Source organism: Lathyrus oleraceus, chromosome 4 (genome assembly GCF_024323335.1).
Source record: "Lathyrus oleraceus cultivar Zhongwan6 chromosome 4, CAAS_Psat_ZW6_1.0, whole genome shotgun sequence".
Taxonomy (NCBI): Eukaryota; Viridiplantae; Streptophyta; class Magnoliopsida; order Fabales; family Fabaceae; genus Lathyrus; species Lathyrus oleraceus.
The window spans coordinates 52,629,338-52,652,836 of NC_066582.1; the positions used below are offsets into that span (position 1 = coordinate 52,629,338).

General features: G+C 35.6%; 1 protein-coding gene and 1 non-coding gene across 2 annotated transcripts; one reads left to right on the forward strand and one right to left on the reverse strand.

The window, feature by feature from the left end:
• Positions 1 to 7,445: 7,445 nt before the first annotated feature.
• On the reverse strand, positions 7,446 to 8,518 carry LOC127073237 (leucine-rich repeat extensin-like protein 1). The gene has a single exon (XM_051014369.1). It carries the CDS (start codon positions 8,363 to 8,365, stop codon positions 7,829 to 7,831), a length of 537 nt encoding a protein of 178 aa, XP_050870326.1. The 5' UTR covers positions 8,366 to 8,518; the 3' UTR covers positions 7,446 to 7,828.
• Positions 8,519 to 15,870: 7,352 nt separating this feature from the next.
• LOC127077214 (small nucleolar RNA R71) lies at positions 15,871 to 15,977 on the forward strand. The gene has a single exon (XR_007787124.1). It is a non-coding gene; the product is annotated as a small nucleolar RNA R71 (small nucleolar RNA).
• The last annotated feature ends 7,522 nt before the right edge of the window (positions 15,978 to 23,499 follow it).

A 23,499-nucleotide genomic window follows, 5' to 3' on the forward strand; every position in this document is an offset into this window, starting at 1 on the left:
TGAGTGATGTATTGAGCTATCTAACATGTTTGGAGCTGAGCCGAAAGTAATCGAGTTGAGATTTAGAGTACGCCTAGTGACTCTAAAATTTGTGGATAAAAGTGAAAGAGTCGTGTATGAGCTCCGGTGAGTCATGAGTTGACTCTATTGAGTGTTGTTGTGAAATATCATCTTCCGATGAGAATTATGTGAGTAATGACATGTTTAGGTGAGTTAGGTTAAATTTTAATTACCTTGTGTGTTGAATTATGGTGTGTTATCATTATATGGTGTGATGTATTATTGGGGAGGTATGTGGTTCGAATAAGAACCGATGGTGATGATTATTGTATTACAGTGTTGTGGCATTTCATGGATCTTGTATATCAGAGAGGGGTAATTGGTGATGAATTGGTGATGAGACTAAATCACTAATATAACTCTGATGTCCAAATATTGACTATGGGATTGATCAACAACATAGCTCTAACATCCAAATTGGTGAGTAGATTGGTGCCTCATGCATTTGGTGATGAGTGCATTGCATATACATCCGCACTTATGATAGGTGATGGTTGCGAATGATATATAAATATGTTGGTGATTGGTGATGGTTGTGAATTATATGAATACGTTGATTATTGAGTGTGTTATCCTTTATTGCTTTATACACCGCTAACATTTTTTTAGCGTATTCTCACCCCCTAGTTGTTTTGTTTGTGGTATTTTGTACTCCTGTGATACATATAGTCAGGTAGATGAGCACTAGATGATGTTGAGCTGGAGGATGGAGTTGAGGCCTTTTCATTTACTTTATTGCTTTTCAAGTTTATTAGTTTTGGTGCCGCTCTAATATGTAACACTAGGGACAAGTTGTTTTGTTGCGTTTTATATTTCTCTTAGAGGCTTTAAATTATTTCATTAATGAATTGGAAATGAGACAAATAAATACTTTCCTTGAGGTTTTGATATTTTATTGCGCTGTGTTACTATTATATTTTGTTAGTAAGATGTTTGGTGATGAACGTGTAATGCCCTATTTAAGAAATTTAATTGAATTATTTTATAAATAAAGAGTTTGGTTTTTAGGGTGTTATATTAAACGGCGTGATACCATGGAATTCATCAATCGGTAACGCTTGGAAAATAGTCAATTTAGAGGACACGTTTAGGATTCCAGCCATAACTATCGGAATTGTCGTCTCTGTTCTTCCTTTTACAGTTACAAATCCAATTTTCAGATCAAGATTGATATGAACGTGGAAATTAGTGGGAACTATATGTCATTTCCCACAGACGACACCATTATTCCATTTTGGAACCAAAAATGGAAGTTTCAACTTCACGGAGGAACCAAAAATGATGAGAGATGAGCAATTATTGATCTTGAAAGGTGGATCTAATCTTTTTTACGATGGCGCGGGGTGGACCTGCATAGTTAGTACTCCAACGCCCAAGTCAATTCAAGATTCAAGATGCGTAAAATGAAATTGAAGATCAATGATTGTGTACCTTCTTAGAATGCATGAACTGTATATATACATTGAGTCGAGTAGAATGGACTTGTGATGGATTGGGTTTCGGTCCATTGGGCCTTTTGGTCGGTCTAGAATAAATTATATTTCAGAATCCATTGCTTTTCTCTAAACCTCTAATTTGGTAGCTTCTTCATAGGTGTTAGAGTCTTCATTTATGCTAAACACTGCAACATTATGCAGTTAATCTTCTTCCTATATTTTCAATCCAGTGACATAATGATTAAGGTAGCTTGGAGGTCTTCTAATCATCTAAGGTGGGACACTAGACTCAATATTTCTCTCTTTACTTTGGTTTTCTACTTCTTTATGACTCTCTTCATTTGCATAACTGTCAAATAGGTCATAGTATTCAGCTACATCTTCAACTACACCTAAGTTTTCTTGTGGCTTACCTCCACTTTCATCATTTACAAGTTCATTACTTTCTTCTAGACTTGCTTGTTTATCCTTTTTCCGAACCCAACTTTTGGACTCATCAAACACAACATCCCTATTAATGATTACTTTTTACCTTTTATAGGTTCATAGGCCTTGTATTCTTCCTTAACTCCAAGACTTACACACTTTAATCTTTTTCCATCCATTTTCTTTATTTAAGTGTTAAGAACATGAGCATGACGTACACAACCAAAAAATCTAAAGTTATATACGTAGGGATTTGATCCACTTCAGGCTTCTTCAGGAGTCATGTTCTTGATTGCAGGGGTAAGACTTATGATCATGATATAAGTGATCTATTTCAGTGCATCATGCATGAAGTGTTTGGCAACCTTTCTGCATGACCACATACTCCTGACCATGTTCATGAGTGTCCTAATTTTACTCTCACATACTTCATTTTATTATGGAGTATATGCAACAGTTATATGTATTTTGATGTCTTGCAAATTACAAAAATCATAGAATTATGTTGATGTAAATTCCCTTCTTTTATTAGGTCTATTATGAGACATTGGATCAAGCAACTAGATTCTCTTTCAACCATCCCTATAAACTTTTGAAAACATTAAAGGCACCAGATGTTTCTTTCAAAAAATAAATCCATATTTTCCTACTAAAGTCATTTGTAAAGGTGATGAAGTACATGTTTCCTCCCATTGATTCAGGTTTGATTGACCCACAAATTTAGAATGCATATGCTCTAGTTTGGTAATAGCTCTCTAATAATTGGTTTTAGAAAAATATCACTCTGTTGTTTCCCCACCAAGCAATCATTGCAACTTTCTTCTATGTCCACTAGATTTGGCATCCCTTCTCTATTTCATTCTTCACAAGTGTGTCTAGACCCTTAATGCTCATGTGTCTATATATGATATGCCACAGTTGAGATAGAATTTGATTGGTTGTATAAAGGCACATTTGTATACTAAATGGTGCATGAATGACAAACATTATGTTATGATACATTTTAGTGATTAGAATCAAACTTTTCTCTTTATGAAATGGAGTATTTCAGAAGATTCATGCTTCAATAAAATGGTGAGATTTTTCTACTGCAGTTGTCTAATACTAAAAAGATTATTTCTCAAACCATGTAAGTAGTATATATCATTGATCACATGAGATCTTCCACCAATGCATAGCTTCACATTTCCTTTCCCCATAACACACATCTTGGAATTATCTCCTAATTTGACAGTTTCTCTGAATTTTCCATCAAATTCAAAGAACCAAGCCTTAGTTCAAAACATATGGTCACTGCAATCAGAGTCAAGATACCATGCTTCATATTTAGTCCAATTACTTGATTTATTTTTTCCATCAAAATCATTTCTTATTCATCATTTAATTCAGCATAATTGTCATTTTCCTCCTGCCTATGGCACTCACTTTGATAGTGACATGGCTTATGGTCGTTGTAGCACTCTATAAATTCTCTATTTTTTCTACCTCTTACCCGACCTATAGGTGAAAATCTTTATCTAGCTTTCACAGTTCCTTTTCCTGGATTGGAAATTTTCAAGACTTTTTCTCAATGAAGTCTCTTTGACCTTTTCATTCTTTGTTCATGCATAAGCAAACTACTTTGTAATTCGTCAATGGAAAAAGTTTTCATATCATTTAAGTCTTTAATGGAGCGCACAACATAGTTGAATCTTGTAGTCATCCACCTCAAGATCTTCTCAATAACCAAGACTTTCTCTATTATTTTCCCATATGTTGCCATTCAATTGGAAATAGAAAGTTTTCTTCCAGAGTACTCATCAACTATTTCATTATCTTCCATTGCAAGAACCTCAAAATATCGATTCAGAGACTGCAAGCGTGTCCATTTAACCTTTGAAGATTCATGAAACTTCTGGCCCATAGCATCACAAATATCTTTAGTTGTGTTGTGCATGAGCATGGTTTCCATGATCGACCGATCAATGAGCTAGAACAAGTAATTATTGGCTATCAAATCCTTCAATTGTTCTCGAGTTGAATCAGGAGGTGCAATTGTGATCCCATTCTCAACCAATCCCCAATACTCTTTTGGTCAAAGTAAATTATCCATCATCATTGATCAATGGTCATAGAAACCATATAATCTTATGATTTAAAACTAGGTTGTGTTCTGATCAAATGTGACAACACTAGAGCTATAAGTCTAATAAAAAACCCTATGTTACACTCGCGCACTAAATATAAAAATATTAGACATCATTTTCTTCTTGATCATATGGATAAAGGCGATGTAGTTTTTGAATATGTGACCATTAAAAATCTGCTTGCTAGTATTTTTACAAAGTCTTTGTCCATGAAGTCGTTCTACAAGATTCGAAGAGAATTAAAGATCTTCTACCCCTATTGCTTTGAATGATCAATGATAATTTTTTTTCATTTGCTGCATAATCTTTGTTTTACTAACAGTAAATTGTTGCATGTTAAATATAGGTTATGTGTTAATCTTGTGTGATTCCTTTGTTTCTTTCTCTCTTTTTTTAACTTTCTTTTTTATTTTGTCAAAGGGGGAAAAAGATCTGAAATTGAAATATGAATTTGACTGATACAATGAGTATTCAATACAAGGGAAGGGTAGCTCCATTATTCACTCAAATTACTCAATTTTTTCCAAGCATAAAAAAAAGAGACTAAAATTGCCTTCAAGCACATTATCCATTATTTCGGTGTTTCGATGTTTGCGTATTATGATTTATCATGTTTTTTTAGTTCCTCTTTAAATGCCTCATCACACACACACACGCGCGCGCACACACACACACAAAATATGTTTTCCACGCACATAATAAAGTGTTGACAAAAGTCAACCTTGATTGAATTGATTCAAAGTTAGTGTATGATCTAATTTAAACTGATAGTATATTGGAATTGATTCAAACAACAATTATAATCTATTCAAAATGACATTTTCCAAATTCGTGATTTGATTAGGTTTGCTAGAATCGATTCATACATCACTTGGAATCGATTCAATTATATTTTTCCAAATTCTTATTTTACTTTTGTTTGTTGGAATCGACTAACATACCTATTGGAATCAATTCAATTAATAGTTTAATAATTCATGTTTTGCCTTTGTTTGTAGGAATCATTTTTCATGTTGGAAGGATCTGATATCTTTTGAGTTGATTCCATTGTTTTTTGATCTTGATCATTTGAAGAAAACTTCCAACATTGGAATTGGTTCATTAAAAACTTTGATCTGATCCATTTGATGAATTTTAACTCATTTTGGGTCCATCATCTCACACACATATAAATAGTATTTCATTTGATAAAATCATAACTTAAGAGAAAACTCTCAATCAAGAGAGCAAGATCAAATATTTTCTATGAGAAAAAGCTCTGAAAATACAACTTCCTTTATCTCTAAAATTTTCATCTTCATCATTTTCATGGAGACTTATTATGTTGTTTGTGTGTTTGGTAAAGGATTGCGAGAAGTTGTTAATGTTCTAATTATACATTTTGAGGTGAGCGTAGATTTCGTAGCAGGTGTTTATTCTTGAGAAAATTCAAGAAGTGAATTTAATTGAAGAAAAAAAGGAGTTTTTTCTTCATATATGTGGAGTTTTTTGCATCAATCAACCTGTTGAAGAAGAAGTCCTAATGCCTTGAAATTTAGGATCAAGTCAAGATCAACAAGTTTTCAAGGTTGAAGGAAATAATTCAATGTGTGAAGTTTGAGATTGAGTGAAGTTGAGTGAGCATTCAAAATTGAAGTTTGTCAAAGATTGAAGATGGTGATCAAGTGAAGATCACAAGTGGTTGAGGAGCTCGTTATAGATATGATCAATTAAGAAGTAAGAAGAAGATAGATTAGATTGTTATAGTTTATATTTGTTTCAACTAAATTGTTATAACTAAAACCTAAATTAATGAATATAGTGGAAGAACAAATTTCAATGGCTTACCATCAAAGATTAGATTAGGTAGGACGATAATATTAAACCAGTACAAGTCCTATTGCTTTCTCTTCCTATCTTTCTCTTGTTTACATATATTGTTTATCTAGAATTGCATCCTTCATACGTTTATTGTATTCATAGTCGTAATTTCTATAAAATTAGGTTTGATTAGAATTGAATTTCTAAATACTCACATTATTGACTATTTTGTAAAGAAATGAAATCAATATTGCTTCTAAAATGCTCAATTGTTAAATGCATCAAATAACTTACTTGAAGCTTTAATCATTGTTTATTGTATTGGCCATATCTTCATTTCAAACCATTGGTGTGTTATTACACCAACCTTCTTCAAATATGTTAAAATGTTTAAAATAAAGTTTACACCATATTTGTTTCCGTTTGCGTAATCTGATTTTAAAAGTCGAAAAAAAAAGAATTTTAATTGTCTACTCAATCCCTCATCTAGTAAATTATTTCATATCCAAATCAACATTGATGCCTTCCTTCTTCATCCTCTGCACCTCATCCACATTTTGTTCTTTTTGTCCCCTTTTATTTGTCACTTTGATTTAACAAGTAATTTGGTTAGATCTTCATCTCATGTGAAATTAACTTCACCACATCATTTTAATTCGAGTTCGGTTCGATTCTTGATTCGACAATTTTTTTAAGAGTCCTAGTTATAGTAGCATGTAATTGGAGTTGAATAATTATGAAAATACTAATTAACTAATCGGTTGGAATTACTACTTAATCTTTACATTTGAAAAGTAACTACTAATGTATAGGTATGAGAATAAAACTCGTACCCACAGAGACCCATCCGAACCCGCCATGAGTTTGTAGGAGAAAAACCACTTTAAATAAACTTGAATTCGAGTTTGTGTTTTCCTCATTACAAAGTATGGTGACAATTGTACCCACCCTGAACATGTTATCGAACTCGTCCAATTTATTTCATTATATATTTTATTATTTAATTTTGACAATTTAAAATATATATATAGTCGTATTTTGGTGTCTCTTTCTTTCTTTGAAATGTATATATAAAATCTTCCAATATTATGTTATTCTTATTATTTTTAATGTAATTTAATGTAGAATAAATAAATTATTTATGTTAAATAATTGATTTCAATACAGAGATGATAGTGAAAAGGACATCCAAACCCACCTCAAAATGGAGAATATATATATATATAATTTAGCTTTACACATTACATACATAAGATATAGCCTGTAACAGTAACAGTACAAGTAAGTAAGGAAGAAGCGTGATTGTTGAAAGTCAAACTTATAGACATTTTTCCATGCATTACGAAACTACATTAAAATATACTCCTAATTGGAACGTTAATGTGGGGTCTTTAATTTATGATTTATTGAGACATAACCTGTTTATTTGTAAGACTCTCCTGCAAACAATAGCTACTGAGAGGTCAACATCTGAGCCAAACCTCACCCCAAATAAAATACTAGCAAGAGCCAAACCATAAATTTGATCTTATATAATTACTATATGTAATGAAATTTAATGCCAATAGAAATTAACCCTATAATTGGAATAAAAAACAAACCGAAATCAACCACTTCAATTACACTTTTTAATTGTCGCATACACATTTATTTCAATTTATTTGATCATCATCATGTATCCATGCATAAGGGAAAATGAAAATTGTCAACAAATTGCAGATTAACAATATATGATTCGGAGAGGAAATTAATTAACATAAATAAAAGAGTACAAAAATGATTAGAAAGAAAAACATGTCCAAATTATTATTACTTCAGATATACACGTGCATTTTGCTTCTTGAAGGAGGGCAAATTGGTACTTTCACGAGATCTTCTCTACTCTAACACTGTTACAACACTACTCCCTGAGAATTTCTAGATCTGCAAATCTGCGCCGTTATTCCAAACCTTTCCGTTTTAGGTTTCATTTTTTTTCTATCAAAGTATCAAAAGCAAGAAGGATGAGAGAACAATTGGATTGAAGAGAGAACGAGACGCGGCGGAGGGTGGCGGAGGACTGTAGTAGTAAAAAGGAAAATAAGGAACTATCGGATTAGGTGGCGGCGGTGCTGGACCGTAGTATCTGTTGCTAGGCGGAGGGTAATAATAGTAAGTTCCACCGCCGCCGCTTCCGCTGCTGGATGATGGAGGAGGTGGAGATGAGTAAGTGTAAGAATTAGGTGGTGGAGGTGGAGAGTAATAGTATGATGAACCTCCACTTCCACTACCACCGGACGATGTAGGTGGAGCGGGAGGGGGAGGGCAGTTGTTTGTGGAGGAAGGTGGCGGAGGTGACGGTGGTGGCGGAGATGAAACCTGGTTACATGGATTATCACAAGAAGCACACATTGTGCACTGGATCTGTTCCTTGGAGGTGGTTTTGAGATTGTGATCTACTGCATCGGTTGTTGGTAAATGAAGATACACATTGATGAGTATTAACATCGCTCTTATGAAAAGTGTTATTGTTTTCATAGTTGATTTGGAAGATAGAAAACCAATGAGAGGAAAGTGTGGAGTTTGAAGTGTTGCGGAGAAAAGAAAAAGAAAGTGGGGTGAATGAGTGTAAGATGAGAAAGGTTGGGTTGTGACTAGGCACTTTCTTTTCTAAGCTACGCTACACTACTTTTTTATTCATACGACTTTCTTTACTTTTAAATTTAAAATACATTTTTCATTTAGTTTAGTCATTTTAAATAATTATCTTCCTATAATAAAATCAATAATTTTAATCTCTTAATTTTGATGGGTCTTTATATTTGTGTGATCCCCTTCATTTTTGTATTAGTGATAATGATGATTAAAATTTTAAAAAAATATATTTTTAATTATCTGACAAGGATAATTAACTAAGATATTTTAATATTTAATAATGTTTTTAATTAATTTATCATTTAATAATATTTTTAACTAAATTAATATTAATAATCTAAATTATGTTTTTTAATTAATTAAAATATTAAAAAGATATTTTTAGGTCTAAGCTCATTTACTTAAAGTATAATCTAACACAAATTGATAATATGTCATGTATATATGAGCTATATAAACACTTGCGTTATTAGTAAAAAAATCGATGTGGGACAAAAACATAAAAGCAAATTCAATTATTGTTTATCTCTTGCTGCTATGTATTTTTAAATGGGAACTTAAAAGATTTACAACAACAAAAAAAACAACTTAAATGCATGGAAGATCATGGAAGGATCAAACCTAGAATAATAATCAATTTCTTGAATGTTTGTCCCTCGTGCCACAAATGCATGGAAGATCATGGAAGGATCAAACATAGGCCATAATGTGAAGTCTTCACGAATCCATTTCCTCTTTCAATTTCTTTGATGTGAGGAATTACTCGGCTTGATTTTAGATAACTCTTTATAATGTTATAGATAGCTTTGATATACGGCATAACTCAGACAAACAATAGCTTTATATAACCTTTGGAAATCCGTCTTGCAAAAATGAAGTGTGACTACCTTCTGATCCTAATATCGACACTGACTCAAACAACTTTAGTTCAAGAGAGAGAACTTCAGGTTCATCCAAATTCATCTTACCAACCTCAATTAAGCTGCTTCTTTCATGTGGAATGTAAACTTGTGATTCAAAAGAATATGATTGTCATGCATTATTGTCATTTACTTGAAATGCATCTTCACATATTTCATCCATCAAGCCAGCTATACTAACTTCATCCTTTGAATATATTTTTGAAGAGCGTTACTCAGAAGTTGAAGTCGTCGTGTCATGTTTGAGAGACTTGCTTTCATTGTTAAATTCATCGATATGTTGTGTCTGTTGAACATTATCCCATATATTCTACAAATCAACTTTGATTTTGAATGATGTATTATTCGTGGATAGTGGTGACCCATGGAATTCAAAGTCGGAAACTATGTCCAAGGTCATGTCCACTTGAAAGAAGATTGTATATTTATCTCAATAACTTTTGATCAGGTTTGAAGAATGAACTGTTAGTCATTATCCCTTTTTGCAGAGTCTCAGATCGTTTTCTTATTAAGCTTGAACATGTATAAGGTTTTGCATAAGTGGGTCGGGATGAAAATGGGCTTTTGAGAACTGAACATATGTTGCAACGAAATGAGCTTTAGACCCTGAATGCTTTTCCAAAATTTTAATTTATTAATTTATTAAATAACAATTTAAATTATTAATTCTCTAAAAAATATTAAAAATATTAAATTAGTTAAAAACATTTTAATTAATAAAATATCCTAGTCATCCTTTCTAGTTAATTAAAAATATTTTGTTATCCTAATCATCATTGTCACGTATGCAAAAGTGGAGGGACCACATAAATTCAAAGGTCATCAAAATTAAGGGACCATAATGGTTGGTTTTGTAATAAGGAGATCAATTATCTAAAATGCCTAAATTAGAGGGACTGAAAGTGCATTTAAGTCTTATTTTTATATAGTTAATTATTTAATTAATTTAAACAATGAGAAACAACATGGTAAACATATTGTGATACCCCAATTTTGCCTGGATATTTTAAACTTTCATGCATTCAACTTTACTTTTCTTTGCTTAGAATAAAGTTTCAGTTCTACAAACAGCTAGTTGAATCAAGTTGCAAATGTGCGTAAAATTAGCGGGCAAAAAATTTCGAGACCGGGCTTGCAGATATCAATTTTATTAATTTATGATTCGCATAGTTTAACCTGAATGCTCGTTTTATTTTTTCGACTTCATTTACGGTCGCATTTTAATCAGTCTGAGCCTTTTCAATCGGGCATTTTTTTTGCAAAATTTTATCTTTTCCAATCTCTTTTCCATTAGTTTATTTCGCGTAGATCATTGTAATGCATTCATTTTAATTTTTCAAACATTTTGATACCTGATTTTTGCTCATTTTAATCCCTTTTATTTTTCTTTTTTCATCAAAGTGTTCATAAAAAATAATAAGAATTAATCATGTTTTCAGTTTGATTTTATTGTGCTTATTTAAAAAGGTTTGATTTTTAGTTAGATTAATTAATTTGAACTCATTTCATATTAAAGATATCTTCAAGGGGGAATTTTTGGCTTTGTAAATTAGAAACCCTAAAATATGTCATATAAATACCAACCTGAGTTGGTTGAAAAGGGAGGAACCCATAAAAATCAGTCCATGTGGCGCAAACAGAGAGGAGGAGAGGATCCCATTTTGAAAGATCAAAAACTCGATATTGCTCTTATCTTTCAAAAACTAACAAAACACATTTTCTTTCCATCTTTCCGTTTCTTCCTGACACAAATCTTTTTTCCTTCTTCTATTGTTCCTCTTTCCTCTTGCTACAAACTCCTCCGTCTCTCTGTTCCTTCACCGCAATCGTCCACCACTTCACACATAAACTCAAAATCTCCCTCCATTAACCACCCACAACCAACTATCGTTCTTCTTCGTTCCGACCTCAATATAACCTCCTTCATCAGTGGCTCACCTACCAAATCCAACCATTCCGCAGTGACTCAAACATTTCCCTCCTTCACAGAACTCAAACAACAACCATTTTTTTCTGTTCACCACTACACATCAAGTTCATCACTCAACAATCTACCTCCAACGATGAGCTAACTGTCGTGAACCACCCATTATTCACGTGCACAAACCACCTCACTCCGACAACAAACCTTCCAACAACCACTATAAATCCCGAGCTCCACCATCCAAAGTGTGTAATTGGAGTAAGCCAAAGTGCACCCAACAATTCAATTTCATTACTTTTAAATCAAATTTGAAGCCTACTTTTGGTAGTCTTGTACATCTTTGTGTAACGCGACATCAATTTTCATCCTCGCATCTTGATCCGTGCACGTTTCATTTTGCTTTACTTTTTTCAATTCAATTACAATGAATGTGTGTTGTAAATATGTCGTGTACGCTCCTATCTCTTGTATCTTGTTTTGCTTTGTTTTGATTTTACTTCTATCGCCTATCCTTATTTTATCCCTCATTCGGCAAGATGTATCCCCTACCCTCAGGTTGTATTGTTTGCTTAATTTTATCGCTTTCCTTTTGTTTGTTTTATTATCTTAGTTAATTTCTAACTTAAGATTAAAATCAACCTTTTTTCAAAAACAACAAAAATACTGCTCAATCCAAAGTCAGGCAATTTTCTCAAATCAAACCATCTTCAACCAATCTCATTCTTCCAAAATTAACTTCAAACCATTTCACAAATCATTTTCCACTAATGTGATAAACCCTCGATCAACATCGAGTTTTCTTTTCAGCTTGCTCGTACTGTTGTCGTGCGTAAAAATAATTATAGGATGCAAGTATACATGTATGTTTTAATTGCAGCAAGTGATAATAGTAAGGATATCGTACCCACGGGAAGTAGAAGGGGTTTATATTGAACTTCTGTAAATATTCTTATTTAAAACTAACATGATCAGAGTAACAAACAATATTTGGAAACACAAGTGTAGATTGTCCACAACACAGAACTAAATGCAATAAAGTGAAGGTTTGATAAAATCAAGAGAGTGAATGTTGAGTTATGATCCATTAATATGCATAGTAGCCAAAATGTGTATATGATGAGAAGTGGCGTGCCTCAAAAGGTCAGAACATGATCTTTATGTGTATCTCTACAACATCAAAACATGCATTAATAGGGCAAGGCAACAAATCTATAAGTCTCACTTATAACCCTAAAATACATATGGTTTATATTCTGAAAATTATTTATGGTTATAACTTCTTATCTCTAGGAAAGTTAATTAAGTGAATATCTTTATCCTACTTGTTTTAACCACTTTTGTTATGAAATTCACTTGTTGTTGGATCTCTCACAACAACAAGCTTTTATCTTTTTCTAAGTTGATCATTCAAAGAAACAGATGTATAGGATAAAAACACATAACAAAACAAGATACTAACATCACATCATTTTAACATAAAGGCAACATTATATTAACTTCACATTGCTCAACAAACAAGGGTTTAGCTCACGGTGAGCTTAGTACAAACTAATGAACTGGAACTGATAGAGAACATACTTAAACAAAAGATGTAAAAGAAATGACAACCTATTAGTAACTTGAAGATCTCTTGTGTTGGATAAACATCAAATGAAGACTCCATTCGCTCCAGCTCTCAGGAATGAGTACAGGAATGGGTGAGAAGAAGAACTCACTCTTTTCTTATAAAACCTTGCACTGAATATTCTTAAATTCATACTAAGACTATTGAACTTCTTTCTTGGTGTGTGTGGAACTTTTTTTTTTGGTTATATTCTTCAATTCCCAAGGTCGGATTTTATAGGCAAAGTGTGGATGTGAAAGATGGAAGGCCTCGGATCATGGGCTTTTGATGCAAACAAGGTTCATCCCATATTTCAACTCAGCATATTCCACTTTTTCCTTCATTCTTTGTGAACAAGCAATCAAGTATAAACATTAGTTGGAAGACAAAGCATCCGACACGGATTGCTGCAACAGGTGGTGTAGAGGTTCAGGCGGCGATGCGTTTGTATGTATGGAGCGCTATTTGTATTGGTGGTCCCCACCGTACCATTTCTTTGTCTTCATGTGCAATTGATCTTATCCATTTGATTTAATATTTCTTCCAAGCACAAATCTGCCATGTAAGCCCTGGAAATATGCATTCCTTATGCTCTTGGCCATTATCTTCTTATGAACTTCAACAAACTTTTCATTTTCCTTTCATCTCTCTCTTCCATACTCTCTCTAGACCAACCATGCCTCAGCTTGCCTTAAACTGCCTTGAAATTCAAAAACAAACACATGAAAACTACAAAAGGAGCACCTATTATGCTCCAAGCAAAATAAGATAAAAACACTAAAACTTAACAAATAGTCATTGAACTTATCACATAAATAAAAATGAAATGGGATAATAATGACACACTAAAAGTGGATTATCACACCCCCAAACTTGAACTATCACCTATCCTCGGGTGATGTGACAAGGATTAACCGAAAAGTACTAATCATAACCTAATTAGATCAAAGCACATTTATGTAAAGACACTTGGAATTTTACTATGGTGAACCATCTCAAAAATTGGCACAACTCAGTCTTGCAATTGATCTGAAGTGAATGTGTGTTTGAGCTTTATATGACTACTACAGTCACGCCAGTACTCTTCGGAGAAATAAGCTAGCCTAACTTCAATTCTGATTTATCAAGCCTGAGCTGCAAGGGTTATCTTTTGGTTTCAAGAGGGGGGGGGGGGAGGTTAACTAACTCTTTTCTTGACTTTCTTTCATGAAATTCCATGGACCACACTTCTACTTATTTAATATTATTTTGCATAATGTTTCACCTTTTCACTAGATGGGATCTCACTTGTAATGAGTCCAACCTGTTACTGTGATTAAGACACTGGTTATTCCTCCAGTTTCGGGCACAGGAACATGTTCCTCCAATTTTGGGCACATGAACTTATTTTGAAGTGCACTTTGGCTTACTCCAATTACACAAATTGTGTGTTTATTTAATTTGTGTAGGGTGTCCTTTGAAAAATTAAGTCTTAATTGAGCAATATTATCCTCCCCTTAATGATTCCTCACGGGCTCACTTGTTTCTCATTTTCAAAACAAATCATTTTCTCAAAAAGGCTTTTCTTATTTAACCAACTACCAGGGGCGTGACATAAATTATCAACAACCTCTATAACAAACACTTTAATTTAGCTTGATAAACTGTGTTTCCAAAAAAAAATACAATCCACTTATTTTTATTTTGAGTATCCAAAAAAAAGTTCTTGATCCAAGGGGTTACAATCAGCTTCTTTTTTTTTTATAGCAAAAATAAATGGAAAACATACAAACAAAATATAACATGTAACACACAAACAGAATGACAAAATTAAAGCTAAATTAAACATGGTGATTATCCTTAATCTCCATGAATTTACCAAACTCATGTTCTTTCTTTGTTTGCCTAATCCTTTGAGGAAAAGGCGGTGGTGGTCTTTCTTGAAAAATCTTTGGTGTCTTGTTAGCTTCAGGCACGAGTCCCTTCTACCTTTTTAACCAAAAATCATGCCCTCATTGCTTCTCTTGTCACTGTTTCCTCTTTGTTCCTCTGAAGTCGGTTCCTCAGTGGACTCTTTTTCTGCACTAGTGTCTTGTGGTGTCAATTCTCCACTTGATTGTTGACTTGTTGATCCTTCACATTCTTTACCACTCCTTAGTTTGATAGGTTTGCAAGTTTCAATACTCTTGGCTCCTGAGGTAGTGACAGAGGCTTTAGTAGAGTTGGGAAGAGTTCCCATGTTTCTATAACTAAGGGCAGTAACAATTTTCCCTACTTGATTCTCAAGGTTTTTAATACTTGCTCCTTGCGTTTGAAACTGAGGTTTTTCCTCTTGAATGAAAGATTTTTTAGAACATTCTTCAACCAGTTATTTCCTTTATTTGAAGGATAGTTCGGTGCAGAATAACCAAGAAGAACTTGTGGTGCTTTAGTGTGTTATGTTGCTTGGGGCTTGTTGAGTTGATTTTGAGTGTTGCTCCATGAAAAATTAGGATGATTGTGCCAGCCTAGATTGTAAGTGTTATTGTAGGGGTTGTTGTACTTGTTGTTGCCAACATAGTTAACAGACACGGGGTTTAATGAACGTTCTTCAAATAAGTATGCTCCTTCATAGTATACACAAGCAACTATTGTCGCGTCAGTAACCACCTTGATTGGTTCAGGTTTTGCTACTTCATGGGAAGTCATCATATTATTCATCATCTGATGAATTCAGGCTATTTGAGCAGCAAGAGTGTTGGATTCAGAAACTTCATGGACACCAACAGGTTTATTTGATGTTTGACTTCCTTCAGCCATTGTAACAGGCAATTGGTAAGTTTTGATCTTGATGCTCTCTATCAACTTGTATCCTTCTTTATAATATTTGGACAACAAAGCTCCACCACTGAAGGAATCTAACATGTTTCTTGAAGATGGCACCATCCCATTGTAAAATGTTTCAAGATGTATACAAATAGGTATCCCGTGGTGAGGACATTGTCTAAGAAACTCCTTGAATATTTCCCATGCATCAAATAGGGACTCATCCTCTTCTTGTCTGAATGAAGTGATTTCATTTCTCATCTTTGCATTCTTGACAGGAGGAAAATACTTGTACAAAACATTTCCAGCCAAAGTGTTCCAAGTATCAATGGAATTAGGCTCTAAGGAATTTAACCAACTTTTGGCTCCATCCCTTAGAGAATGTCGAAAGAATATCAACTTGAATGCATCATCCGTTATGCCTGGAATTTTGAAATTGTTGGCCACCTCCAGAAATTGTCTCAAGTGAAGATGAGGATCTTCATGAGCAGATCCAGAATATTGCCCAATAGCTTGCAGCATCTGAAACATCATAGGCTTGAACTTGAATTGAACAACGGTTATCTCAGGCCTAATGATTCCAGTATTCATGGCACTGGGATCAAAGACTGCATAGTCTCTGGTACTGCGTGCCTTATCATTAGTTATGCCAATGATGTCGGGTTCAGCCATTATTGTGTCTTCTGGTACCCACTCTTGGAATTCTTGAGCTTCAGGAATAAGATTTCCTTCTTCTTGCTATTGCGTAGCACGTATCAATCTCCTACGTATTCGGAATGTTCTTTCAGGTTCAAGATCTTCTTTATATTCTTGAGATAACAACCTGTGCATGCATATGCTCTACACCTATCGTGACACTAGAGTACATGAAACGTAAAAAGCATAAATGCTATTTTCAAACAAAAATAATCAATACAGTAGTTCAAAATACTTCTTGGGACTCCCCGACAACGGCGCCAAAAACTTGTTGTGCGTAAAAACGATTATAGGTGTCACATGCAAGTATACATGTATGTTTTAATTGCAACAAGTGATAATAGCAATGATATCATACCCACAGGGAGTGGAAGAGGTTTAGATTGAACTTTTGTAAGTATTCTTATTTTAAACTAACATGAGCAGAGTAACAAGTAATATTTGGAAAACACGAGTTTAGGTTGTCCATAACATAATACTAAATCCAATAAAGTAAAGGTTTGATAAAATTAAGACAGTGAATGTTGATCTCTGATCCATTAATATGCATAGTGTAACACCCCGATAAAATAAGATAATTATTTAAATTGAGTTAATAATATATTTATTAATTTAATTAAATAATTGGAATTATTATTATTATTGGAATAATAATTATTGGAATATTATTGGGATTATTATTATTGGATTATTTTGTTATTATTGGAATAAAAGTAAAAATCAGTAAATAGGTTCCATTTGGTAAAAAGGGTTATTTTCACGTGAAAAGGGAAAAGAGACAGAAAAGTGGAAAAGGGCAAAGAAAGCCAGAGAACAAGGGTCGAAGGAAGGAAAAGCTTGAAGCTTAAAGATTCGCCGGATTAACTCAGGTAAGGGGGGTTTATCGTCGATTAATGGGTATTATGGGATAATATGTCATGGGTAGTGATAAACCATTGATTTACCTCTGATTGGAATAATTATGCTGAAAATTGTGAACTTTTGGGATGAACGAATCTGGATTAAAATTGAAGGAAATTCGTAGGAATTAGATGCAATAGTGTTAGAAATTGTGAGATCGAATAGGTTATGATTCGTGTTAGATGATATGAACGATTATTGTGAAAAATTGGACTGTGGAAGGTTGAATTGGATAGATCTCGTAGCAGAGAAAGCCATAGCAGATCTGGAAGTCTGGTTTCTGGTCATACGCGTATGGCACTAGGCAATACGCGTATGAGATGGCATGGTACGCGTATGGCACTAGGCAATACGCGTATGGATGAGGAAGATGATGTTTTGAACGTGGTTTGGTCTCTGTTGGTACGCGTATGGGGAAGTGATACGCGTAGCATACGCGTATGAGATGGTGTTACGCGTATGGGATTTGGCTGAGGAATGGGCCATACGCGTATGGGACTAGGCAGTACGCGTATGGGCAGACTTGTGATTTTCCTGAGCTGTTGTTGTGCAGTTTTTAGCTGTTCAGCCGAGTAATGTGATTTAGCTGATGTATGATATATTAGGGAACATTCCCCGTTGTTGTGAGTAGTATAGGTATTAGTAGAGTGTGCTAATACTGTGGTTGTTATTTGGCATGATATGATATGCTTATGTGATAAAATACTGATGATGTGTGATGGTATGCATGATGCTGTGAATGTATCAGTTATGTGTGCATTTGTGAATAGACTGTTTTATGGCTTAGAGTGTGAGCATATATCTATTCTTGAATTGTTGTTGATGATGTAGCATTGCTAGGTGATTAGCATGCATGTTGTGGCCTTTATGGTGGTAGCTAATTCCCATGGTGAGGAATTAGTGATGAGTTATTGTGAATTGTTGTTGATGTTTGCATGCTAGGTGATTTAGCGTGCATAGCATGGCCCTTGGGGTGGTAGCTAATTCCCATGGTGAGGAATTAGTGATGTGAGTCACTAGGTCTCAAATGAGTGGGACTAGTGAGCTTGGTAGCCGTACCTGGATTTGGTCGGTGAAGTTGAACTATATGTTCACGAATAGTCGGTACCGCATGCATGGAGTCTCATTGCATTTGTATTGTATGGCATATAATATGAATGGATGTATTCCAATATTATACATGTGTTTTGTGGTTGAGTTGAGTATGATTTTAGTTGATGTTGCCGCTGCTGAATGTATGATCTGATTAGGGTGATGAATGTGTGAAATTACTTGGCATTACATGTTAATTTATAATGCTTATTATATCGATTGAGAAACTCACCCTTACAACTACTTTTCAGGTAACGAGCAGTGATTGAGTAGAAGCTAGTGCTTGGAGTCTAGTGTAGTCTCCTTAGTGGGTCGTGCTCTGATAGATGTAACATCGGGATGGGATGTTTTACCTTATTGAATAATTTTACATGCAACATGTTACATGTTTTACATGATTGATGAGATTTATATCCGCTGCGTTTTATGCAAAAATGCTTATGTTTTGAATTAATAAAAGAGCATGACAGTTATATTGTTGAATGGTGTGAAGTGATTGTGTGACACCCTTAATTGCATATTTACTCTGATTGAGATATTTATTATTTTAATTAAATATTTGGGGGTATTTTAGAAGGGTGTTACATTAGTGGTATCAGAGCATAGTCGGTCGAGTCGAGTCGTAATTATTCTGTTTCCCCTGTACGGGATAGGTGTTGTGTAACCCTATCAGTACTTATTGTTTTAGCTTGTTGGGTTTTCAGAATAGAGATGGCTGGAAGAGGTAGAGATGATGCTGCGATTGCTGAGGCTCTGGGTATGCTAGCTGGAGTACTTGGAGGAAATCCGAATGTTGTGGGAATGGGAGCTGCTCGTCAACTGAGTGAGTTCCAGAAGAACAATCCTCCAATGTTCAAGGGAGCATACGATCCAGATGGCGCTCAGAAGTGGTTGAAGGAGATCGAGAGGATCTTCCAAGTGACTGAGTGTGCCGATAACCAGAAGGTCAGGTTCGGTACGCATATGCTGTCAGAAGAAGCAGATGACTGGTGGGTTGCTACCCGTACTGAGTTGGAATCTGCTGGGAATGCTGAGATCACTTGGGCTGTGTTCAGAGAGAGATTCCTGAGGAAGTATTTTCCAGAGGATGTCAGAGGAAAGAAAGAGATAGAATTCTTGGAATTGAAACAGGGTAACAGGTCTGTTACTGAGTATGCTGCTAAGTTCACAGAGCTGTCAAAGTATTATACTCCCTATGATGAGGCTACTGGGGAATTTTCGAAATGTGTGAAGTTTGAGAACGGGTTACGTCCCGAGATTAAGCAGGCTATTGGGTATCAGCGGATTAGAGTGTTTTCTGATTTGGTTGACTGTTGCAGGATTTTTGAACAGGATTCCAAGGCTAGAGCAGAGAGCTATCAGCAAAGGGTTGATAGGAAAGGCAAGAATCAGAATGATCGTGGGAAACCGTATGCAGCTGGCAAAGGTTTCCAGAGACAAAGTGGGATGAAGAGGCCTAGTGGGGGAGACTCCAGTGCCCCTGCTAAGTGTTACAGATGTGGTCAGGCTGGACATCGTTTCCATGAGTGTACCAGTAATGAGAAGAAGTGTTTTAAGTGTGGCAAAGGTGGTCACTTGGCTGCAGAGTGCCGGTTGAAGACTGTGACTTGTTTCAACTGTGGAGAGGTGGGTCATATCAGTCCACAGTGTCCTAAGCCGAAGAGAGAGAACCAGTCGGGAGGCAAGGTCTTTGCTTTATCGGGTTCTGAGACTTCTGCAGACGATCGTTTGATCCGAGGTACGTGTTATATTAATGGCTTTCCTCTTGTAGCTATTATTGACACAGGTGCGACTCATTGCTTTATATCTTTGGATTGTGCTGTGAAACTTAAGTTAGAGATATCTGAGATGCATGGAAGTATGGTGATTGATACTCCTGCGAAGGGTTCAGTGACTACTACTTCAGTTTGTTTGAATTGTCCTTTGAGTATTTTTGGTAGAAGCTTTGGGATGGACCTTGTGTGTCTTCCACTAGTGCAGATTGACGTTATTCTGGGTATGAACTGGTTGGTGTTTAACCGAGTTTCTATCAACTGTTTTGATAAGACTGTGATATTTCCTGAGATTGAGGAAGGAAAGGATTTGTTTCTATCAGCAAGGCAGGTGAATGAGGAAGTAGCAGATGGGGCAGAGTTGTTTATGCTGTTAGCGACTTTGGAGGCTAAAGATAAACTGGCGATTTGCGATCTAGTTGTGGTGTGTGATTTTCCTGATGTGTTTCCTGAAGAAGTGAATGAATTACCACCAGAGCGTGAAGTTGAGTTCTCGATTGATTTGGTACCTGGTACTAGGCCGATATCGATGGCTCCGTACCGTATGTCTGCTGTTGAGTTAACTGAATTGAAGAGTCAGCTGGAAGATCTGTTGGATAAGAAATTTATTCGTCCGAGTGTGTCACCGTGGGGTGCACCAGTGTTATTAGTTAAGAAGAAAGAAGTTACTATGAGGTTGTGTGTGGACTACAGGCAACTGAATAAAGTGACGATCAAGAATCGGTATCCTTTGCCGAGGATTGATGATTTGATGGATCAGTTGGTTGGTGCGAGTGTGTTCAGCAAAATAGATTTGAGATCTGGGTATCATCAGATACGTGTGAAAGCTGAGGATATTCAGAAGACTGCTTTCAGAACAAGGTATGGACATTATGAATATTCTGTAATGCCTTTTGGTGTGACTAATGCGCCTGGAGTATTTATGGAGTATATGAATAGGATTTTCCATCCGTACCTAGATCAGTTTGTTGTGGTGTTTATTGATGACATTTTGGTGTATTCGAAATCTGAAGAAGAGCATGCTGAACATTTGAGAGTGGTTTTAGGAGTTCTACGAGAAAAGAAGTTATTTGCTAAACTGTCTAAGTGTGAATTTTGGTTAAAAGAGGTTAGTTTTCTTGGTCATGTGATTTCCAGAGGTGGTGTTGCTGTTGATCCTTCTAAGATAGAAGCGGTATCTAAGTGGGAAGCTCCGAAGTCGGTTTCTGAGATAAGAAGTTTTCTTGGACTTGCAGGTTATTATAGGAAGTTCATTGAAGGATTTTCTAAGTTGGCGTTACCGTTGACGATGTTGACTAGAAAGGGGCAAGCGTTTGTTTGGGACTCGAAATGTGAAGAAGGTTTCCAAGAGTTAAAGAGAAGGTTAACTACTACTCCTATTTTGATATTACCAAGTCCGTCAGAACTATTTGAGGTTTTCTGTGATGCTTCATTGTTGGGTTTGGGTGGTGTGTTGATGCAGAATAAGCAGGTTATAGCTTATGCTTCGAGACAACTGAGGGTTCATGAGAGGAACTATCCGACGCACGATTTAGAGTTGGCAGCCGTGGTATTTGTTCTGAAGTTATGGAGACATTACTTGTACGGGTCAAGATTTGAGGTTTTCAGCGACCATAAGAGTTTAAAGTATTTGTTTGATCAGAAAGAGCTGAATATGAGACAGAGGAGATGGTTAGAGTTTTTGAAGGATTATGACTTTGGTTTGAATTACCATCCGGGTAAAGCAAACGTAGTGGCTGATGCATTGAGTCGGAAATCATTGCATATGTCTATGTTAATGGTTAAGGAATTGGATCTACTTGAGCAGTTTAGAGACTTGAGTTTGGGGTGTGAGAGTACCCACAATAGTGTTAAATTGGGAATGTTGAAGTTAACGAGTGGTATTCTGGATGAGATTAGAGAGGGTCAGAAATCCGATGTGCTTTTGGTTGATAAGTTGACTTTAGTGAATCAAGGTCAAGGTGGTGAATTCAGAGTTGATGAGAATGGTGTTTTGAAATTTGGTAATCGGGTGTGTATTCCGGATGTTACCGAACTGAAGAAGAGTATTCTTGAGGAAGGACATCGTAGTGGCTTAAGTATTCATCCTGGAGCTACGAAGATGTATCATGATTTGAAAAAGTTATTTTGGTGGCCGGGAATGAAAAGAGAAATTGCGAGTTTTGTTTATTCTTGTTTGACTTGTCAGAAGTCGAAGATTGAGCATCAGAAGCCGTCTGGGCTAATGCAACCGTTGGTTATTCCAGAGTGGAAGTGGGATAGTATCAGTATGGATTTTGTTTCTGGGTTACCGAGGACAAATAAGAATTTTGAAGCCATTTGGGTGATTGTTGATAGATTGACGAAATCGGCTCATTTCATTCCGATCAGAATGGATTATCCGTTAGAGAGATTAGCTGAGTTGTATATTGAGAAGATTGTAAGTTTGCATGGTATTCCGTCGAGTATTGTTTCGGACAGAGATCCTAGATTTACATCGAAGTTCTGGGAAGGTTTGCAGAGGGCTTTGGGAACTAAGTTGAGATTGAGTTCTGCATATCATCCGCAGACTGATGGTCAGACTGAGAGGACGATTCAGTCACTGGAGGATCTTTTGAGGGCTTGTGTTTTGGAAAAGGGAGGTGCTTGGGATTGTTATTTACCTTTGATTGAGTTTACCTACAACAATAGTTTTCATTCGAGCATTGGTATGGCACCATTTGAAGCTTTGTATGGTAGGAGATGTCGGACGCCTTTATGTTGGTATGAGTCCGGTGAGAGTGCTGTGGTTGGACCGGAGATTGTTCAACAGACTACGGAAAAGATTAAGATGATTCAGGAGAAGATGAGGATTGCTCAGAGTCGTCAGAAGAGTTATCACGACAAGAGGAGAAAGTCACTTGAGTTTCAAGAGGGAGATCATGTGTTTCTTCGTGTTACTCCGATAACTGGGGTTGGTCGAGCTTTGAAGTCGAAGAAGTTGACACCTCGATTTATTGGTCCTTATCAGATTTTGGAGAGGATAGGGGAAGTAGCCTATCGTATCGCTTTACCGCCGTCACTTGCAAATTTACATGAGGTTTTTCATGTGTCTCAGTTGAGGAGGTACATTCCTGATCCGTCGCATGTGGTCCAAGTAGATGATGTACAGGTGAGAGATAACCTGACTGTTGAAACATCACCTATGAGGATCGAGGATCGAGAGTTGAAGCAGTTGCGGGGTAAAGAGATTGCTTTGGTAAAGGTAGCTTGGGGCGGACCAGCAGGTGGCAATGTGACTTGGGAACTTGAGAGTCAGATGAAGGAGTCTTATCCTGAGTTATTCACTTGAGGTATGTTTTCGAGGA

Excerpts from the sequence above, each read along its gene's own strand:
- LOC127073237 (XM_051014369.1), bottom strand. The coding sequence starts at position 8,365 with ATGAAAACAATAACACTTTTCATAAGAGCGATGTTAATACTCATCAAT.